General features: G+C 32.7%; 1 protein-coding gene across 1 annotated transcript; it reads left to right on the top strand.

Annotated features, from left to right (window-relative positions):
• The first annotated feature begins 6,843 nt into the window (after nt 1–6,843).
• On the top strand, nt 6,844–7,575 carry LOC131600168 (protein argonaute 4-like). Its single transcript, XM_058872368.1, has 2 exons — nt 6,844–7,023; nt 7,090–7,575. Exons 1-2 carry the CDS (start codon nt 6,911–6,913, stop codon nt 7,538–7,540), a joined length of 564 nt encoding a protein of 187 aa, XP_058728351.1. The 5' UTR covers nt 6,844–6,910; the 3' UTR covers nt 7,541–7,575.
• Nucleotides 7,576–20,854: the final 13,279 nt, after the last annotated feature.

Below are 20,854 nucleotides of genomic sequence, written 5' to 3'. Positions count from 1 at the left end.
GAAGTGTGAAAAAGCTTACAGGTGAAAGAGAGTTTTAACGTGGAAGTGGAGCGGAAGATTCGGGGAGTGCGAGCTAGCATGATTGACCGGAATGGTGGAAATCGAGTTGTGAAAAACACGGTTGTATTGTGGAAGTATAAATTCAGGGGTGGCCTTGATTTGAGTTGTCAGACATTGCTTGAGGACAAGCAACGAGCTAAGTTTGGGGTTGTGATCGGCTACCAATTTGTACTGTGTTTTCATCAATCTCTGGGCACAAATCTCATTAATTCGGTAACATAATTGTCTGTTCTTTATAGTTTTTATTCGTTTTTTGAAAGTCTAGTTTAAGTTGTGTGTTTTGTTTTGATGCTATAATTTCATGGTTTTTAAGATGCTTTGATGCTTGTCTCGGTAGTGATTATGTTTCAGGTCTACGTGTTAAAGTTCACAAGAAGAATGCAGAGCCAAAGTAGCTGGAATCGAAGCAAGAATGAAGATTCGGTGCGTCCAGAGGTCTGACACGGGTACCCGTGTCACGGGACACGGCCCGTGTCAGGAAGCAGGAAGGAAAAGAAGAGAAGGCAAATCAGTGGCCTGACACGGCCGCCCGTGTCACGGGACACGGCCCGTGTTAGGAAGTCTGGGAGGAAGAAAATCCAACACTTTGGACAGGGGGCCAACACGGGCGCCCGTGTCACAGGACACGACCCGTGTTGGCAGGCGCGAGAACTTTTCTTGTTTTCTATTGTTAAAAGACCCCAACCTCATTAAGGGTAGTTCGGACTTTTCACTGGTTCAGAACTTGAATCTGCAATACATAGACCTAATTCTGAGTAGGAGAAGGCATCTTGGAACATTGAGCATTGAGAATTACAGAGAAAGAGCAATCAAGGGTTTTGGAAGAGATCTTCAAGAGCACTCGCGATTGGAGATCATATCGACCGATAATTTCTTGTAATGACTTCATTTTCTCTTTTTGTTTTCTTAATTACTATGAGTAGCTAAACATCTTTATGGTAGGGGGATGTCCCTGAATTGCTAGTATGTAATGAATCGAATTACCGTTATTTTATGATTTTGAAGTTTTATGAGTTAAGTTTATATTCAAAGTGTCTAATGCTTTTATCTATTGGAAAATAGATTCTTGATTTACGGTTAACGTTAGGTCGGACAAACCACGTTAATGCTTTTTGAATTATAACACTATTAGTGGATCGCTTAGGAATAAGGGTTTAACTATTGTGATCATCCATTCTTGATTACATGAACATGGTTCGTGGTACAAAGTTAGGTTGTTAAGGAATTAAAACATAATTTATGTACCATATGATTTTCCGCTAAGGAATTAGGGAAAATAACTATTAAGAATTGTTACTTACTCATACAAACGAATCTTTCATGAAATAGCGGTCATACGAATTACAAGGCGGTTCATACATCTACCCTAGCATGTTTTCTCTTATTTTATTACAAAATCTCGTTTTTAAATATTGCTTATTTCAACTTAGTTTAATCTTTAACAAACCAATCAAATCAACCCCATGTGCTTTTTGTTCAATTGAATTACTGTCAAAACTTATATTGCCACAGCAGTCCTTGTGATCGATACTTGGATAATTTCCACTTTAATAACTACATCGGTAGAAAATAGTACACTTGCGATTTTTCCGATCAGGTGGTCTCCACTACAAAGCTCACACGAAGCAACTTGTTTGTTCTTGTTAGGATCATGTAATTCCTTGAGTTGTTGAGGTAACCTTGCCATTTGTTTTGTAAGCTCCTCCACTTGTTGAGAAAGAAGCTTGTTCTGAGCAAGAATAGCATCATTGGTTCCTAATTCAATAAGCCCCGGTTTCTTTTGAACAACTCCTCGGTTATGTTGCACCTGATGATCATTTCTGGCCATTTTCTCAATTATCTCTATTGCCTCCTCTACTGTCTTAGCCATCAAGGAACCTCCAGTTGTAGCATCTAGCAGAAGCTTAGGTTGTGGTTGTAAGCCATTACGAAAAATGTGAATCTGAGTAAGTTCATCAAATCTATGACTAGGACACTTTCTCAACATTGACTTATACCTTTCCCATGCCTCATTAAGAGTTTCATTCACGCCTTGAGAGAACACTGAAATTGCTGTTTTTGCTTCAAGTAACCGTGACTGAGGGAAGAACCTATCAAGAAACTTTTCTTCTAACTCATTCCAATTTGTCATGGTTTGAGTGGGTTGGTCTAGATACCAATCCTTTGCTTTGCCGATCAAGGAGTGAGGGAATAATCTCTTAAACACCTGCTCTTCCTCTCTATCAGGGGCTCCGACTGCTCCAGCAATTTCATAAAACTTTGTCAAGTGTGTATATGGGTCCTCATGATCAAGTCCTGCAAAGGGACTAGCATAAAGTAGCTGAAGAATGCCAGTCTTCATTTCAGAATTTCTTGCATTGTTGTCATTTCGTGCAAACTGGGCTGCTCTTCTCGGACTGTTAGCACATGGTGCTCTAGGTGGTGGTGGTGGTGGTGGCGGTGGGTCCTGTTCTCCATGCCCTTCCATCTCTTCTTCTATAACTTGTGGTGCTGATGAAGTAGAAGCTTCCTGGGCTAATCTTCGTTCTTTGGCTAGTTTCCTTCTTCTCCTGGTTTTACTGTTCAATCTCCTTGCGGTTCTTTCAATTTCTGGATCAAAAAGAAGCTGATCTACTGGTACACTCCCACGCATAAACCAGAGCTGAAACACTAACCAAAAAGTGAGCAAAGACTAGGCAATAATACTAATATTTATACTCAAAACACACAAAAACTATTGCTATGCTTATAATATCTTAACGCCAATCCCCGGCAACGGCGCCATTTTGTTAGAAAGTATAGGATAAATATTTCTAGTATCGTCTCCTTAGGGATTGATGCGATATTATCGCCGTTCTACAGCTTAGTGTATTTTGAGTTAAGATTCAGGATGTTTTTAGTGTCATGAAAGATAAATAGCATGAAAAGAAATTAACGACAATAATTTAGGATTTAAAAACGGTTTGGTAAAACTGTGTCAAGATTAGTTTTTGTTAGCTTGCTTTTGTATATACTCTGATGATCATGTATATGAACATATCAATGATTAATACAATCACGTATCCTCTCGATACTATTTATCTCTAAAGCAGTGTCGTGATTGTTATTATATTAACCGTCAGATGATCTCTCATGCCGACAGTTGACATAATAACCTTTAAAGTTTGATACAAGTGATTATCAACTCACAAATCTATCTCTAGAGTTTGATTGTTGATAGATGAATACCCTTTTGGTCAAGATTTGAAACATATGTCTCAATAGTGTATCAAAACAACATATAAACATGAATACAAAGATATTCACCATATATTAATCACCAACAAGGTTCATATACAAAAGATCAAGCTAAATACATACTCTACAAGCTAACTACCTCTAATCTTGACACATGAGGAGTTTAGCTATCCATAGCTTCAACAACAAACATCAACACAAGACCTCCTAGCATAGAAATTCAAAGATGATGAAGAAAAATGCTTGAGAAATCTTGAAGATTTATGAGTTTTTCTCTCCTCTTCTCTTGCCCTAGAGTGTATGGTTGGTAAGAATGAAAAGAACAAGATAAGCTCCCCACAAAATATCTCTAAGTGCCTAAAAGTAGTCACTTGAAAAAGTACCCCCGCTTAGCGCCCAGACGGCCGCTAAGCGGACCTCACAAAATATCTGATTCCACGCTGGAGGCCGCTTAGCGGAACTTGCTGAACACAGTTTTCCCTTTCGCCCCTGGAAAGCGCGCTTAGTGGCCGGTGAGCGGCCCTTGCTGAACAAAACTTCTTCCCTTGGCCTCCAAACTTGCTCCAAAATGTCTCAATACCTCCTAATACTTCCCAAAATGCATAAAACCTAAAAAAAAACATAAGGAAGGCTTATAAATAATATATTTACTACTAAACTCGGCTTTATTTATTTACACGATTACAAACCGTAATTAAATGGACAAGAATTGAGAAAAGTTATCAAAATACCACAAAAGTTATCAACAATTATCCACATTTTGGATTCTAACAATCTTATCATATTCCATTCAATTTTTCTGGGTCCTAGATCATCTGTCGATCTTACCCTCTTTCAGTCTTTTCTTCTGGGTTTTAGATCACCCGTCTATCTTACCCTCTTCCGGTCTTTTCTCTTGGGTCGTAGATCAATCGTAGATCTTATCCTCCGTTATCCTCTATTTTAGCATGTATCTTTTCCTTTTGTGCTGTAAATATTATACGATAGATGCTCCATTGTCGTCGATTTTATCCTTTATCTTTCCCTATTGGGTCGTAAATCTAACATGATAGATCCTCCACTGCCGTGAGTTTTACCCTTTTGTCTTTCTTCCCAGGTATTAAACCCTACACGATAGATCCTCCGCTGTCAACGATTTTACCCTTTTGTCTTTCCTTTTAGGTCGTAAATCCTACACGATAGTTCCTCCGGTGTCATGATTTTACCCTTTACATTTCCTTTTCAGGTTTCAGATCCTACATGATAGATTACCCGATGTCGTAGATCTTAGCCTCTTTCAGTGTTTCCTTTTAGATCGTAGATCATACATGATAGATTACCCTATTGTCATTGATCTTACCCTCTTTTAGTATTTCTTTTTGGGTCGTAGATTCCACGATAGATTACAATGCTGTCGTCAATGTTACCCTCTTGCTTTGGTTTTTCCTTTAGCGACATATATCCTACATGGAAGATCACCGTGTTGTCATCTATCTTACCGCTTGTCTTTCCTTTTGGTTCGTAGATCCTACATGATATTTCACCGCACTGTCATCAATGTTACCTTTTGTCTTTCTTTTTAAGTCGTAAATCCTACACGATAGATCCTCCGCTGTCATCGATTTTACCCTTTGTCTTTCTTTTTGGGTCATAAATACTACACGATAGATCCTCCGCTATCATCAATTTTACCCTTTGTCTTTCTTTTTGGGTCGTAAATCCTACTCGATAAATCCTCTGTTGTCGTCGATTTTACTCTTTTGTCTTTCTTTTTGATTCGCAAATCCTACACGATAAATCCTCCGCTATCGTCGATTTTACCCTTTACCTTTCCTTTTTGGGGTGTAATCTTACACGATAGATCCTCCGCTGTTGTCGATTTTAGCCTTTATATTTCCTTACCAGGTTTTAAATCCTACACGATAGATCCTCCGCTGCCGTTGATTTTACCCTTTATCTTTCCTTCCTAGGTTTTAAATCCTACACGATAGATCCTCCGTTGTCGTCGGTTTTACCCTTTACTTTTCCTTTTCCGGTTTCAAATCTTACATGATATATTACCCCATTGTCATCGATCTCACCCTTAGTTAATCTTACCTACTCTTTGGCCACCACGTCATCGTCACTCTCCATATATTTATAGTCATCGTTTCAATAACAACCATTTATCTTGACAACCTTTGCATCGTTGCTGTGTTACAAATCATAACCATTCAACCACACATATTTTTATCCCGAAACTTCTCAAAAACAACAAAAAGATATCTCCAAAAGACATCATGACGCTTACATTTTCTCTTCACACGGCAAATTTCATATACATCGATTATTCAATGAACCTAAAAGTAAAATGTTTGGACAACTACCATTAAATATTCTCTTTGTTTTAAAATGAGTTTCGTTTTAGACAAAAACATTTGGACAACTACCATTAAATAATCTCTCTGTTTTAAAATGAGTTTCGTTTTAGAGAAAAACATTTGTTTCAAAATAAATGTCATTCTCATTTTTCAATGTAGAAATGATTGTCTTTTTCCAATTTTGTCCTTTAATTATTAATTTCTACACTATTTTTAATACATTAATAAGACTAATTTAATAAAAGTGAAAGGTTCTATGACACTGTTATAACATTCTTTAATATGTGTGTCAAAACTTAAAACAACACTCATTTTAAAACGGATAGAGTAATAAATAAGCTTGTCCCTATCTCTCTTTAAATTAGTGTTTTTGGATTTGGTTGGAGTGACTTAACAATAATTTTATAACTTTAACCCTATCTCTCTTTAAATTAGTCCTACTCTCTCAACAAACAATTTATTTTACTTATTTTTAAACTCTTAAAAAGAGACGGGTTTATGCAATGTCTTCAAATCAAATTGTAAATAGTTTATATTTAGACATTTATTAATATATATTTTTAAACTGTTTAAATTTCGGATTATTACTTAAATTATTTTTAAATCAATCACTAATATCCCAAAGTCATTCAAGTTGTTTTTCATAGTGATGTGTGTCATTGTTTTGAACAAAGGTGTTGACATACGTTGAAAATCTTGTCAGGAGTGGTTAAAAGTAAAGAAAAAAAGATGTTGACTATTATCTTTAATATATGTTGGTTTAATCTATGTTTTTTTTTTAATTTAATTTCCTTTGGTTGGAACTTTTGATTATATGCATTTTTTATATTAAGTTTTTTTAATAAAAAAAATAAATTGGTTTTCCTCTTCTCGTGTTTAAGTTGTTGTTATTAATTTATTTTCTTAAACAAAATTATTTACATAAAGTCGTTAATATTTCAATTTTTAATCATTAATATGCATCCGCATAATTAGATTGAGGTGGCTAGCGAAAACAATATTTGCCCCCATTAATAAGCACCTATTCTCTTGGATCTCCATATACCTATTTTCATTTTATTCAAATAAGCCCCGGTCATATGTTGCCGGTTGCCCTATTTTTTAGGATAATAAAACGCTGGTTGTCCTGTTTTTTAGCATTTGAGTTTCTTTTCTGTTCTGCTATAAATCCATATAATGAGTCTATTAATGTTTGCCACATTAATAAGCTTTATCTTGCATAAAAAAATAGTAATTTGTGATCTATTCAGGATAGGCGTTCCTATGGTTAGGCGTGAACTTGTATCTCTTATATCATGAATGAGAAAGATCTTGTATACGATGGTGACCAAAAACTGTTCAGTACTGGCTCTCTCGCTCAGAACAAGTTTGAATTTACGGTTGATCTTGAAGATGTAACATCAAACAGGTTTGGTTTTAGAATTGTGTTTTTCTTGGTTATTTATGTTTATGATATTTAATTTATCTTGTATAGGAATAGTGGTAACCATAGCCCGAAAGGAAATGGAAGTCCTAATGAAGCTGATAGGAAGTGGGTCCAAAAATCCTTCCGTTACAAGGTATATTGCCAAGGAATGGAAATCAGCCTTGCCTTCAAAATTCCTCTGCAGGCTATTGCCAAGGCTATTGCCAATGCCTTAAAGGGGAATGAGACAGAGAATTATCAAGAAGCCATTAGATTGACTGCAAACAAGAAAGCCGAAGCAGAAAGGATATTGCAGATAAAAACACCTGAAGGAGAAGCTGAGTCCATGTATATATCAGGACTCGGTATAGTTCGTCAACGTTTAGCTATCATGGACGAACTGAGGGACACATTCTCTAAAAACGTACCCGAAACTTCTTTTCAAGATGTCTTGGATATGGTGTTGGTAACCCAATACTTCGACACCATGAAGGAAATTGGAGCATACTCCAAATCTTAACATGGTCCCGGTGCTGTCAGAGACATTGCTGTACAGATTAGGGATGGTCTCCTTTAGGAAAATGCTGCTAATTTATTAGTACTTTTGGAGATACTATAAATGTTGTTTTATGCAACTTCCTGATGTAAATAGTCTTAATTTAATAGATTTTCATTTATAAGTACTTTTGGAGATACTATAAATAAATGTTTTTGTATGCTTGAAAGACTTCATGATTAAATAGTCTTATTTTAATATATTTATCCTGTTTACTAGACGTCCATCCGCACGATGTGCAGAAAAGTTTTAAAATTTATTGAATTATTAAAAAAAAGTATTTTAGTCAAAATTAATAATATAAAATATAATATTATAAATTAACAATAATTCAATATTTTTATAATAAATATAAATTATAAATAATTCAATAGTTTTAATGTCTTAAAAAATAGTAATAATAATATATTTTCAATAAAATTAAAAATAAATAAATCATAGAAAATAATAGTAAAATTTATATAGTAAAACATATAAAAAAAGGATGTGTTTAATTTGTTATTATTGGAATAGAAAAAAATTCATATAGTAATTAACAACCAAAAATTGAAAATATATAAATTTAGATATTGAAAGTAATATACCCTAATAAATCATAACTTTATAAAAATAACAAATATTAATTTTTTGACTTTAAATTTTTTTCATTTAAAATTATTTAAATTCATATTTGATCTATGAATCGACATAAATCGATATTCTTTGTTAATTTAATCTATATGTAAAACAAAAAATGGAAAATAGCAATGATTTAATAGTTTACATGGTTAAAAATATATATATATATATATATATATATATATATATATATATATATATATATATATATTCATCAAAATAATATAGTTTACATGGTTATAAATAATAACAATATATATTAGTGGGGAGTAAATGGTAGGGCTAGTGGATGGAAATGGCAAGAAAGAAGAAGATTATTAATTATTTAGCAATTTAATTAATTAATTAATTAAAAAATTAATTTTATTTAATCAATTGAAAATAATAAAGGAAAAGTGAATATTCATAGATCAGTTTTGATTAAAAATGAAAAGTGAAAGAAAGAGATGATGAGATAATTATCTATAATTTAGTAATTTAATAAATTAATTAATTATATTTATTTAACTAATTGATGAGGTTGGTTTATGAAAGACTAATTCTTTGTTATTGAATTGGTAATGTGAATTAATAGTTTAGCTATTTTTTTGGCATTAATGGGATGAGTGGGGTGGGTGGGTGTTAATGTGGGAATGAATTAGGAATAATTCAGCAATTTAAATTATCAATTATTTCTATTTACTCAATTAAAAAATGTGGGTTTATGAAAAATATCCTGCAAGTTGAAATGTGGGAATGAGATTATTATTTAATATTTATTATTTATTTTTAAAAAGAGGAGAAAATTTAGTAGAGAACATTGTAGATATGAATAAATTTTATTGAATTATTTTAAAAACTAAATTAAAATAATTTTATTAACATTTGTTCATGCTTTTAATAACCTTATAATTATAATCGATTATCAAATATAACTAACATGCATAAAAGAAAATATTACAAATCCATTAATATGTAGTTGTTTAAAGAATGCATTCTTGTTTATTAAGAAATTTTCAAATGCAACTGCATTTGACGTATGCTTTTGAACTCGGGTGTTGTGGCTTGTTTTAACTTTCAAAGCAACAGCAAAGGCGTCAATCTGGTGGTGACTTGTAAGAACCACCCTGAAGGAAGGGAAAAACAACAAAGTTGATTTTGTCATCAAAATCATAAACGGCATTCTCGGGCTGACCCACATAAGCTTTTATGGGTTGGTGTTGTCACAATGTCACATTACTCAAAGGTATTATTTTCATTTATAAGAAAAAAAAACTCAAAATCATAACTAAAACATAAAAAGTCAATAAACAATTACAAATAGATAAATTCATGGCTAATTCTTCCTAGTGTCTATAATCATTTTCAATACCAAAACAATTAGAGAGAGTTACCAAGAAAAAAATGAAAGAGCTATCAACTGTCATTTTTCTAAATTAGAGAGGTGAATTTATACAATTTGGGAAGAGGTTATGAAGAGGTGCATTTATACTATTTGGAAAGAGGTTTTGAAAATTAAGTGAATTGAAAAGCGTGAGAATGATAAATGGGATTAATTGAAAAGGTTAGGTGGATTACGGGTTTATAAGAACTTAATATTAATTAATTACTTAATTACAAAAATGGTGGATTAAATAGTAATTTATTAATAATTTTTATTTAATTAATTAGTAAAAATATGGAGAGGTTATAGGATTATAATTTAGTATGATGTCTATCACAATAAATTTTAGTAAGAAGAAGTTATAGGATTATAATTTAGTATGACGTCTATCACAATAATTCTATCTATTCATCACATTCAATTGTCAATCTCTCTTCACTGCTTTTGCATGGTTTTCTACTATACCAATCATTCCAATTCACAGAATTATATTATTCAACAGAAAGTGGGGCTTTCTCTGAATATAGGTTTGTTATTGATGCCTCACTCGTCTATCTTCTCATCTGCATTAAACTATTTTGTTTGTATTTCTTATTTCATTCTATTGTTGTGGACTTCTTGATTGCAAACCAAAATGCCATGGATTCTTTAAGTCTTGACTGGGCTAAGGTAACCAAGTGATCTAAATACTTATATGTTTGTTTAATTGTTCTTCAATTGTTCTTGCAAGTTTGTAACGGGCAACATGTGCCGTTCTGGTACGACTGCTGGGCTAGTTCTCAGCCGCTAATGGTGGCCTTTCCTGAATTATTTGCTATGGCGCGCAATGAATTCATTACGGTGGAAGGAGCTGGATTCAACTCTGAATCAAGTTGGACTTGGAGTGCAGAAACTATGTTGTGCGACAGCAGTGGCAGCGACAGCGGGACTGCTACTCTGTGGCAGGAGTTGCTCGACATCATTGAGCACATAACTCCTACGGAAGACGTTAAGGATGATTTTGTTTGGAGGAACAATTCGAAGGAAGAATTCACGGTGCAATCCTGTTATAATTGGTTCATTTCTAAACTGTTCGGTCCTCCTCTTGCTGCGAGTATTGTCAACACTTCTACTAACATTTGGAAGGTAAAAGCTCCATCTAAATTTCCTTTCTTTTGTTGGAGAATTAATTACAACAGAATTGCAACTAAGGATCAACTGCTCAAGAGGGGGATTTTGGACAATGGAAATTTGCTTTGTGGATTTTGTTCGGAGGAAGAGTCTTTATCTCATCTCTTAGGGGGATGTCGGATTGCGGAGGGTATTTTGAAGAAGGCATTTGATTGGATTGGAAATATAACATATTTTTCTTTGGAGGATTTTAAGAGATATCACTTTTTTTTTAAAAGGTGAGGCCTTTAGCCAAAAGGATGATTGTAAGAGTCATTTGGCTAGCAACTATTTGGTGCATTTGGATGAGACGTAACACGATCGTTTTCAATAATGAGATGTTCAGCTTTATTGATTGTATGTTGGCAATTGTGCATCATTCATGGGAATGGTTGCTCTCTAGTTCTAAACTTGTGACTAATTGTAATTTTCATATTTGGAACATCCTCCCGCTTACTTGTTTTGAATAACGGTTGTTGTAATGGGCGGATCATCCCTTTTGCTCCCTTTTAATTCCATGGCCTATTAAAAAAATGATTATAACAAACTTAAAAATAATAAGAGAGTATTTAATGGTAGTAAGTACTCACTGCAAACTGGACCTTCAATTCTCATTAGTGGCACCTTAGGAAAAACAAAAGTTCCTTCGACAATAGCATACACCTCAACATCGGAACAGTCGATTCCTCTAAGATAGTCAAAGAAACCAATTCATCTGCATCAAAATCATGATAATTTACTGAATCAATAGACATCATACTAAGTGACTAACAATTTAATTTGCTTCCGTAAATTTCTAAAAATCCTATTAAGAATCTAAGGAGAATTGAAAACATGAAAGAGTGTGATGGAGGAAGTCTTGAAACAATAAAATATTGACATCAAGATAACAAAACTATCATACAGAATATTGTCATTCAACAGATAAAAGTATAAATTCATTTCTTACTTTTCTTTATTTGATAAAAGTACACTAGAGATGTCAAAAACATTCTTTTAATAGTTTCAAGAAAATTAAATATATGAAACATGGATACACAAGCTTTTCAATTTTATTTCATAAATTTTTAAGCAACAAATCAAATCCCCACATCTTCCGTCTGAAAACGACCCAAACTAGAACAAAATCAAGTGCATAATCGTTCAAATTAATACAAAAATAGTGTGATTCACTTCACAAATCGGACGATAGATCTGAAACGGCATCCATTCCAAAGCTTAAGCATTTTACAGTAGAGTATAAGATGCAAATGACTGCTTCTTAGTTGATGCAAGATATATAGACCATCAAATTAATCTAAGGTTTCAGATTGTGGGATTTGTTTTTTCTATGACAAATGAAACTCGTTACATTTATATTTTTTTTGGTCAAAAGCAGAAAAACATTTCCATCTTCTTTTTCCGCTGTGCCGCCATTAACAAGCCAAAGCTATCATGAAACCACGCCATTGATCCTAGAATTGTTGACTCATATGTAGTGTTGTGATCAATATCTCTCATTTTCTGCATATTTGATCTGATTGAACAATTATTGTCACACTCCAAATACACAATGGAAGATGAGAATCTAACAGAAGAAATTCAAAATGCGAAAGGACTCTAAAATGGTTCAGAATTTTCTGAAATCACCTGGGTTTTTATATTACTTCTTCTGATTGGTTATTCCTATTTCCTAATGCTAGATTTATTTTCTCATTTTCAACAAACTTACGTCACGATCTTGAATGACTTTCTTTTGATTTCAGTTTGTAGAAAATTAACAAAGCCACTTGGCACATTACGAAGCTTTAAATTAATCTAATGGCCAATAAAATATAAAAGACACTCTGCAGTTGGCACCACTATCCCAAGATCCATGTTTCTCACATATTCAATTTTTATATTAAGCTAATTCAACTTTATAAAATTAATTTATAAAAGGAGATTTGACCATTTTTTTATAAACTCTTGAGATTTTATCAGTATTTTATATGTAGGACAAGAATTTTTTTTAATAGTAAATTTGTTATTGAAATTAATGTAAGTATGTGAATCTAGCCTAAAATATTATGATCATTTTAAAATGATTTCAAAAAATATAGAAGTTCTATCAAATGTACTTATTTGTTAGGAAATGACATTAACTTAATAGTTTTGGGGATGAATTTAAAATTAAACAATTATTTTTTCGTGTATTTAATGAACCATAATTCAAACGTCTCTCCGGAGGTATCGCCGATACAACTATTGCGAACCGAAATTTTTTAGTGTTCCGTGTGAGTGATTTTTTTAATAGGCATTGGGATTAAAATCAAGGGAGTATAAGGGATACTCCGCGCAAAAAACAAAGGGAAAACTCCTATTACTCAAAATAAATGAGCGGCAGGATATTCCAAGAATGAAAATTACAAAACTCCACTAACTTATAGGAAGACAAAAGTCAATTCCAAGAAAATAGAACTATCTCTGACATACACTCGGTGAAGCTAAAACTCTCCTTCTTGAATATAATAGGATTACGCTAGCTAAAGCCATAAGCACAAAACCGTGGCTAGCCAAATCACCTCCGCGATGGTTCTCTTAGACAAACACTTAACTTTATCGCAAAAATAGAAGAAATCTACACACTCCTCATTAGACATCACCGGAAAGAGACCAATCCACTCAAACACCCTTTTCCAAATTAGCGAGGTAACCTCGCAATCACCAAATAAATGCGATAAAGATTCGACCTCCGTCATACACATAACACAAAGTAAGTCACTATGCTCCACCAAAATTCCCCTCTTGAACAATTGATCTTTAGTGGCTATTCGGTTATGCAAAGAGCACCAACCGGAAAACAAAATTTTTTATGGGGCTTTTACCTTCCACAAGCTTTTCATGGCTCTGACCAAGGCCGGTTGAAGGGGAGACCCAAAGAGATTGATTTTGAATCTGTTGTAGCACAATTTAACGGAAAACACACCTACCGTATTCAATCTCCAGCCGAAAGTATCTGCTACGCCTTGATACAAGCACCTTTGCTGCAACACTGAATTCAATTCCTGCACCAGAAAATTCAGGACAACACTGTTATTTAAAAACATATTCTGAACATCCCACTTCCATCCTTCCACCGTGTACGACCCTGCATCCGCGACGGATAACAAGTGATTAAAAGTAGCCTGGTACATTTCTGGAAAGATACTCCATTTTCTTGGCTGAATCATGTTAACTCTTATACATTGTCTTGGGTGAATCATGTTAACTCTCCTACATTGTCTGCTTTTTATAAAGCAGGTGGTCTCTTTAGAGTGGCTTCATATTCTAAACAATTAGGGTAAAATATGTTTAATGAGTGTTTTTATAGTAAAATATGATTATTATTATTATTACACACCTCGATTTAACTATAAAATCGAGATAAATTATCATCTCCTTTAAACTATCACCTCGGTTTTAGATTAAAGTCGAGGTGAATAATTCCTTTTTTTAAATATTACATTATTTACATAGAATATTAAGATAAGTTGTTTACAATAAATTCTTTTAAAGGTTAAGCTCCCTTCTTTGTGTAAGTTGATGCTCCTTTCTCTGTTTAAGTTCCAACTTTTAAAAGAATGCTGCTTGAATGTCTGAACTTTACATTCAAATTCACCATTTTTTAGCAGTCTATTTGTTTGAAGAGAGGAAATGTACAATAAATCTTTAAAACAAGATTGATTTTCTGCACTTGCAATCTATCAAATGAGCAAAAATACAACAATAACAATATCAACATCATTATGTGAGATAGATTGTAAGGGTAGAAAAAATGTTTTGTTCTAAATAGAAGAACATTGAAGATTTTTCTCTTCTTGCAATCCATCCCAAAGAATGATGCATGAAAGTTTGGGGCGGCTTCATATAAGTATGGATAAGGTTAAAATATGTTTGATGAGGACTTTTATAGTGAAAACTGATTATTTGATCCCTCAGTTAAATCGAAAAACCAAAGGGTTAGTTCATTTAGTTTACACGTATAAACAAGTAAAAAATAAATTTCAAAAGTTGGAATTTGAAGTGTGTCCTAATTTGTTTTTCCCCTCGATTTTCTTAAAAACCGAAGGAATATAATATACTGTTTTTATTATTATAAAAAAATAAAACATGGCGCACCTAGGCATAATACCTAATTTTTTCTGGCTAAGGAAAAAGCTTCGTCATGAAATATATTATTTATCATAGTGGATAATGATGAATCTGATTCAAAATTTGTCAAATATTTTTACATTTAGATTGAAACAAAAATAATGTAAAAATAAACTTTATATATTAATAAAGCAAGGAATATATATAAATATATATATATATATATATATATATATATATATATATATATATATATATATATATATATATATATATATATATATCATATTGGGTCAGGGCAATAAGGCCCCAACTCAGACCCTTAAAAAATTGGAGGCCTCAGAATCCGAAGAAGATATGTTTAAAATTGAACAAAGAAGGTGTTCATCATGTTGTTTAAATTTGACAACCAATATAATTCGATCATCTCTTCTTAGAATAAGAACCATTGAACCTGCAAAATAATAAGCCATTACATAAACCTGAGGCGTGTGAATACACTGTCCTTAAGGATTTATCCGCCTCATAAGCGCAAATCCCCCAGGATTCAATAGATTCTCAATAAGATTTTGAGGCAACAGAACAACAAGAAATCATCTTGTAAATGGCTGGAAGATGTGACCAGAAGAAAAGAAATATCTGCAATTCACCTTATTTGTTTCTATCTCTTTTTTTTTCTCCAAAAGAAGGACTGTTTATATAAGAGAGAGAGAGAGAGAGAGAGAGAGAGAGAGAGAGATATTTAATGTTTTTGACTAAGTCAAGTCATTATTATAATAAAATAATCATTAACCAAATAAAATATTATTATAAATCTTAAATAAAGTAAATAAAAATAATAATTTTCTTCAAAAATATTTGTCACTTAAAATTAAAAGAAAATTTATTTAAAACTTTTGAAATATAATTGAAATTTACAACACATCATACAATAGTTTTCAACAAAAATGAGGATCATCTGCTTTTAATCAGTGGTTTGAAGGCTTTAGAAGAATACTACAAATTACTAGGTGATGTGGTTGTTGTGCTGGCCTGCTACGAGAACGGCAATATGTCTATCTTCGAATTTAAACGGGTTTATGCATTTCAAGAATTACTGAATTTTCATAGTAGACATATATGCCACAGAGGGATATATGTAGGGATGATCGTATCCGAACCAATCCAAAAGCAAAACCGCAAATCGAACCAATCCAAATCGAAACCGCAAAAAATCGCATTTGGTTTGGATGATTTTGGATGATTTTTAGACTAAACCGCGCGGTTCGGTTTGGTTTGCGGTTTTTATTTCACTAAACCGAACCAAACCAAACTGAACCGCATATTTAACTTAAGTTTTGAATTTTAATAATTAATTTATTATCTTTCCAAATCCAATTGCACACAACCACATCTCACGTTTTGAATTTTAATAATTAATTTATTAACTTAAGTTTTGGCATAATCCACTTAGTTTTTGTATTGTATTGAGCTATATATATATATATATATATATATATATATATATATATATATATATATATATATATATATATATATATATATATATATATATATATATATATATATATATATATATATATATATATATATATATATATATATATATATATAATTCTCTACTATCTAATATATATATTTCATTTATAATGTATTTTTAGTTCTCTACTGTTCTTGTAATATAATTGTTCTTGTAATATAATTTCTTTTGTATGGTATAATATCATATATTATATTGACATTGAATTACTTTCTTTTTTTCCTTTTATTTTAGTACATTTTTATTTTATAGTGTAAACCGCAGTCCACCGAATCGATCTAACAGCATTAGTTTGGTTTGGATGACTTTTTAAAAATCAACCGAATCAAACCGAACCGCATGCATTTTTATCTCGCGTTTAGGATGACTTTTATACTCAAAACCGAACCAAACCGCACCGCAAACACCCTAAGATATATGCATTTGATGTCGATCTGACACCAAATAGTGTGGACCAACCAAAATTAGTTTATATATATATATATATATATATATATATATATATATATATATATATATATATATATATATATATATATATATATATATATATATATATATATATATATATATATATATATATATATATATATATATATGCAACAGTTTTGAGTTCTAACAACTGTGAGGATTTGACTTTGAAAGATGTTTGTCTTAGAAAGATGCATTTTGAAGCAGATTGTGAGACTCTCATCAAAACCATAAACGATGAAGCTAACCCTAGACCCGTGTGGGGCACGATGATGGTTGATATTAGAAAGAACACAAAATATTTTTTATCTTACATAATTTAGCTATGTTACTAGGATTTCCAATTTTGTGACTCATTTGTTAGTCGAACATACCTATTTAAAATAAAATAATATCGAGATGAAATATGTTTCATGTAATATTTTATCTCAAATCATTTTAGATTAGAGACGCATAATAAAGAGTACCCTTAAATAATAAAGAGTTAAAATCAGAAATATATGCTATTATAAATTTAAATAGTTTTGTACATTTTTTATGTTATTTGTTACGATCATTTTTTTCTTTTTAACTGTTTGACAGTTTTCTTCTTATTCCTGGTTATGCTGAAACATTTAAATAGTCACACTTGTCAACGAGCTACAGAATGGGCACCATCAGAATTAAAGCGACTCAAGTTCTTCATGCTATAACATGTATCAAGGTTTGTTGGTATCTTGCTTTTGTTTGGTATCCTGTTGTCCTTGATGCAATTTTCTATTGAGTTTGTGTTCCTCCAAGCTGTTTGAATGATGCTTTATGTTTTTGACCTTCTTCACAAGACTTTTGGCTGCCGGTGGTTTTAAATTATCTTGATTCCGTTGATCAAAGTTTTCCTTCATTGTTCATTGTATTTGCTGCAACAACGAAGCTCTCATCCCCATCATCAGCAGTGCTAACTGCTATAAACTCCAAAGTTAGTTGTGTTTTGTCCTGCAGTTAAACTGATGATTTAAAGGATTTGGACGGAGGTAGCTATTTGGGTTGGTAAACAGGAAAATAGGGAGGAAGATTGTTTAGCCAACTTTATGGAATGACACGATTTTTTCGATAGTATGAAGGTGAGGCATAGAAAGGAGGGTGTTGTGTGACTTGAGACAACGTGGCATTTGTGGCTCTTAAGGAATGGGGTGTGTTTTAGGAGAGAAAATTGGAGCGTAAATAATGCCGTTTGGAATATTAAGTTGCTTATATGGAGGTGGTCTTTTTGTGGGAATATTACCCATTCCAAATACTCTTTTTATGAGTTTATTAAAGGACCCTATGTTCTTCATCTCATAATTGTTATTTGGTTGGTAATATTCTCTTTGGTCGGCTATTTCCGGCTTTTGTAAGTGGGTTGAAGAACCCCTAGTTCTTCCGTTAATGATATTTGCTTTCTAAAAAAAATGATGATTTAAAATCTCGCTGCAATCTTTGTCTGCTGTAATTTTATTATGAATGTCTTCTCGTATATTTTTATTGAAATTGTAAGTATGTGAATCTAGCTTACAATATTATGATCATTTTAAAATGATTTAAAAAATTTAGAATTTTAATCAAATGTATTTACTTGTTAGGACTATGATGAAATTAACATAATAGTTTTGGGGATGAATTTAAAATTAAACAGTTGATTTTTTCGTGTATTTAATGAACCATAATTCAAATGTCTCTTCGGAGGTATCGTTGATACAACTATTGGGAACCGAAATTTTTGAGTGTTGCGAGTGAGTGATTGGACGTGTTTTGTGAAGCTTTTGGGCATGCTAGAATATAATCTTCTTTAGAAGATTAAGTGTCTTTTTCCTCTAAGTCTTTCTTTTCAATTCTAGCTGGTTACCTTTTTCTTTAGCATTTTGTTTTTCTGCAACTGTAAAGTTAGTGCGTATGAGCAAAAAATCACAAAAAAGTGTTCATAATTCTCAAAAGGATACTCCATTTTCTTTGGCGGATCATGTTAACTCTTCTATCTTTTCTGCTTTTTATAAAGCATGTGGTCTAGATGACGCTCTTATTGAGGTTACTCCGTATTTTTATTGGTGAATATCGAGTCCTTGTGAGGATGAAAGAATATGTGACAAGTATGGCGCTTGCGCCATTCCTTTTTATGAATTCTCTTTTCCACAATGGACCTTCGTATCCCCTTCAATTTCTTTAAGATAGAGGTTCTGAAACATTTGGTTATAAATGCCCTTTTCCATTAGCACTTCTCACGTCCGTCGTACTTGACGGAATCTGTCTTAGTTTGTTTCTAATCAAAGGGTGTGCCCACTTAACTATTTACTTGCTAAAAGGGATTGCAATGCATGAATAACTAAAGTTTTTTAATAATTATTATACTCGCTAGAGTTGTGAACTCTATGCCTACGTAGCTCCATAATGCAGTGAAGAAGTCAGAGCGTCGTAGTTCTGAACAATATTTTTTATGTTTTTTATTGTTTGCTGTGTGTTTTTTAGGTGAACAGTTACATTCATATCCTGCTGCACCTCGACCTTCGGAGACTTATGCAAGGGAGATATGAAGGAAATAACTTGCTCTTAAGTTCCATGAGGCAAAAGAAAAAGAAAAAGTTTGGTTTGTGTTTTGATTGGGAGAATTGTTTCAAGTTACTTCTTTAAACAAGCAAGAATGGATCCTCTCCTCTCTATTTATGACTATCAACCTTTATTAAGTGTTTTATTAAAGATTAGAGACTGGGAAATATACAAACTAAGGAGGGGTCTCTTTCCTAGTGTTATCATACCATGATGGCCCTAAGGTCAAGGATAAAGGGAATTCTACTTAATGTTGGCATGCATGGATTTCATCCTAAGGTCTACATGACTCATCTTAATCAAGATAGAATCACAATTCTAAGGGAACATGATAATCATAAAGCAAAAGATAAGCAACAAGATATAATCATCTCACTTGAGTACTTAAACAAGTATCAAGACACAAGGTCAAACTTAAACAAGCAGGACCTACACAAATGAAATCCACTTGAGAACTTAATCGATTCCCAAAAACTATCCACTCTTAAACAAGAGAAAGCACACAAGTGAAGCCCAAAGTGTATGACTTAATCAAGTCTGCAACAATTTCTACTCTTAATCAAGAGAGACATCACACAAATGAAATCCATGGTTGATGACTTAATCAAGTCTCTGACAAGTTCTAACATCTTGTGAATGAAAACCAATTGACAACCAATTTATCTTCACTCAATTTACGATAATTGGAAATCAAATGAAAAAAATATGGAGGAGTTAGTTCATGGTTGTGAGAGGGCTCAAAACTAGTAATTTTTAAAATCTTATAAACAAAGTTATAAGCTACTTGAAGTCTATCACAACATCCCATTCGCATAGTTGGCCTATGTTTATCTTCTTTTTTTCAATAAGCAATTGCAATAAGAAATCGCACTAGGGGTGCAACCCTTACAACACAAAAAACTTTACATGGAGATAAAACAAACCAATGGAACTTGTACCAATCGTAAAAGCTAGATAAAGACAAAGGATTACTACTAGCTAACCATCTCCAAGACAAGAAAAAAAATTAGAACACACCACGTCAAAACTATAAGAAAATTCTCGAAAATAATGGCATTTCTCATGAGCCATAAACTCCAAGTAGTAGCAATCCAAATAGTGTTGATATTGATCCTATCATTAGCATTCTTCACCTTCTCTTGAATAGAACCAAAGTCCATAAACTCCTCTAAAGTAAGATGAAGGCTATCCCCCAACCAAGAAAATATCCAACCCCAAATCATTTTCGAAACTTGACAAAGGAAAAACAAATGATCCAAGGTCTCCAGTTGAATCCTACAAAACTCACAAATATGATTTGTGGAGATGTTAGCAACTCCTCTACTAATCAATTGATCTTTAGTATGCAATATAGTTATGAACAACCTCCAAGAGAATATCTTGATCTTGGGCGGAACTTTCGACTTCCACATAACTTTCAACAAACTAACCGTATGCGGCAACCACACAGGAACCTTAAACTCGGACACCAAAATGGACACACTTGCGA

The sequence above is a fragment of the Vicia villosa genome, linkage group LG4 (assembly GCF_029867415.1).
Source record: "Vicia villosa cultivar HV-30 ecotype Madison, WI linkage group LG4, Vvil1.0, whole genome shotgun sequence".
NCBI classification, from domain to species: domain Eukaryota; kingdom Viridiplantae; phylum Streptophyta; class Magnoliopsida; order Fabales; family Fabaceae; genus Vicia; species Vicia villosa.
The sequence above is the reverse complement of the archived record's forward strand: the minus strand, read 5'-3'. Positions and strand labels throughout refer to the sequence as shown.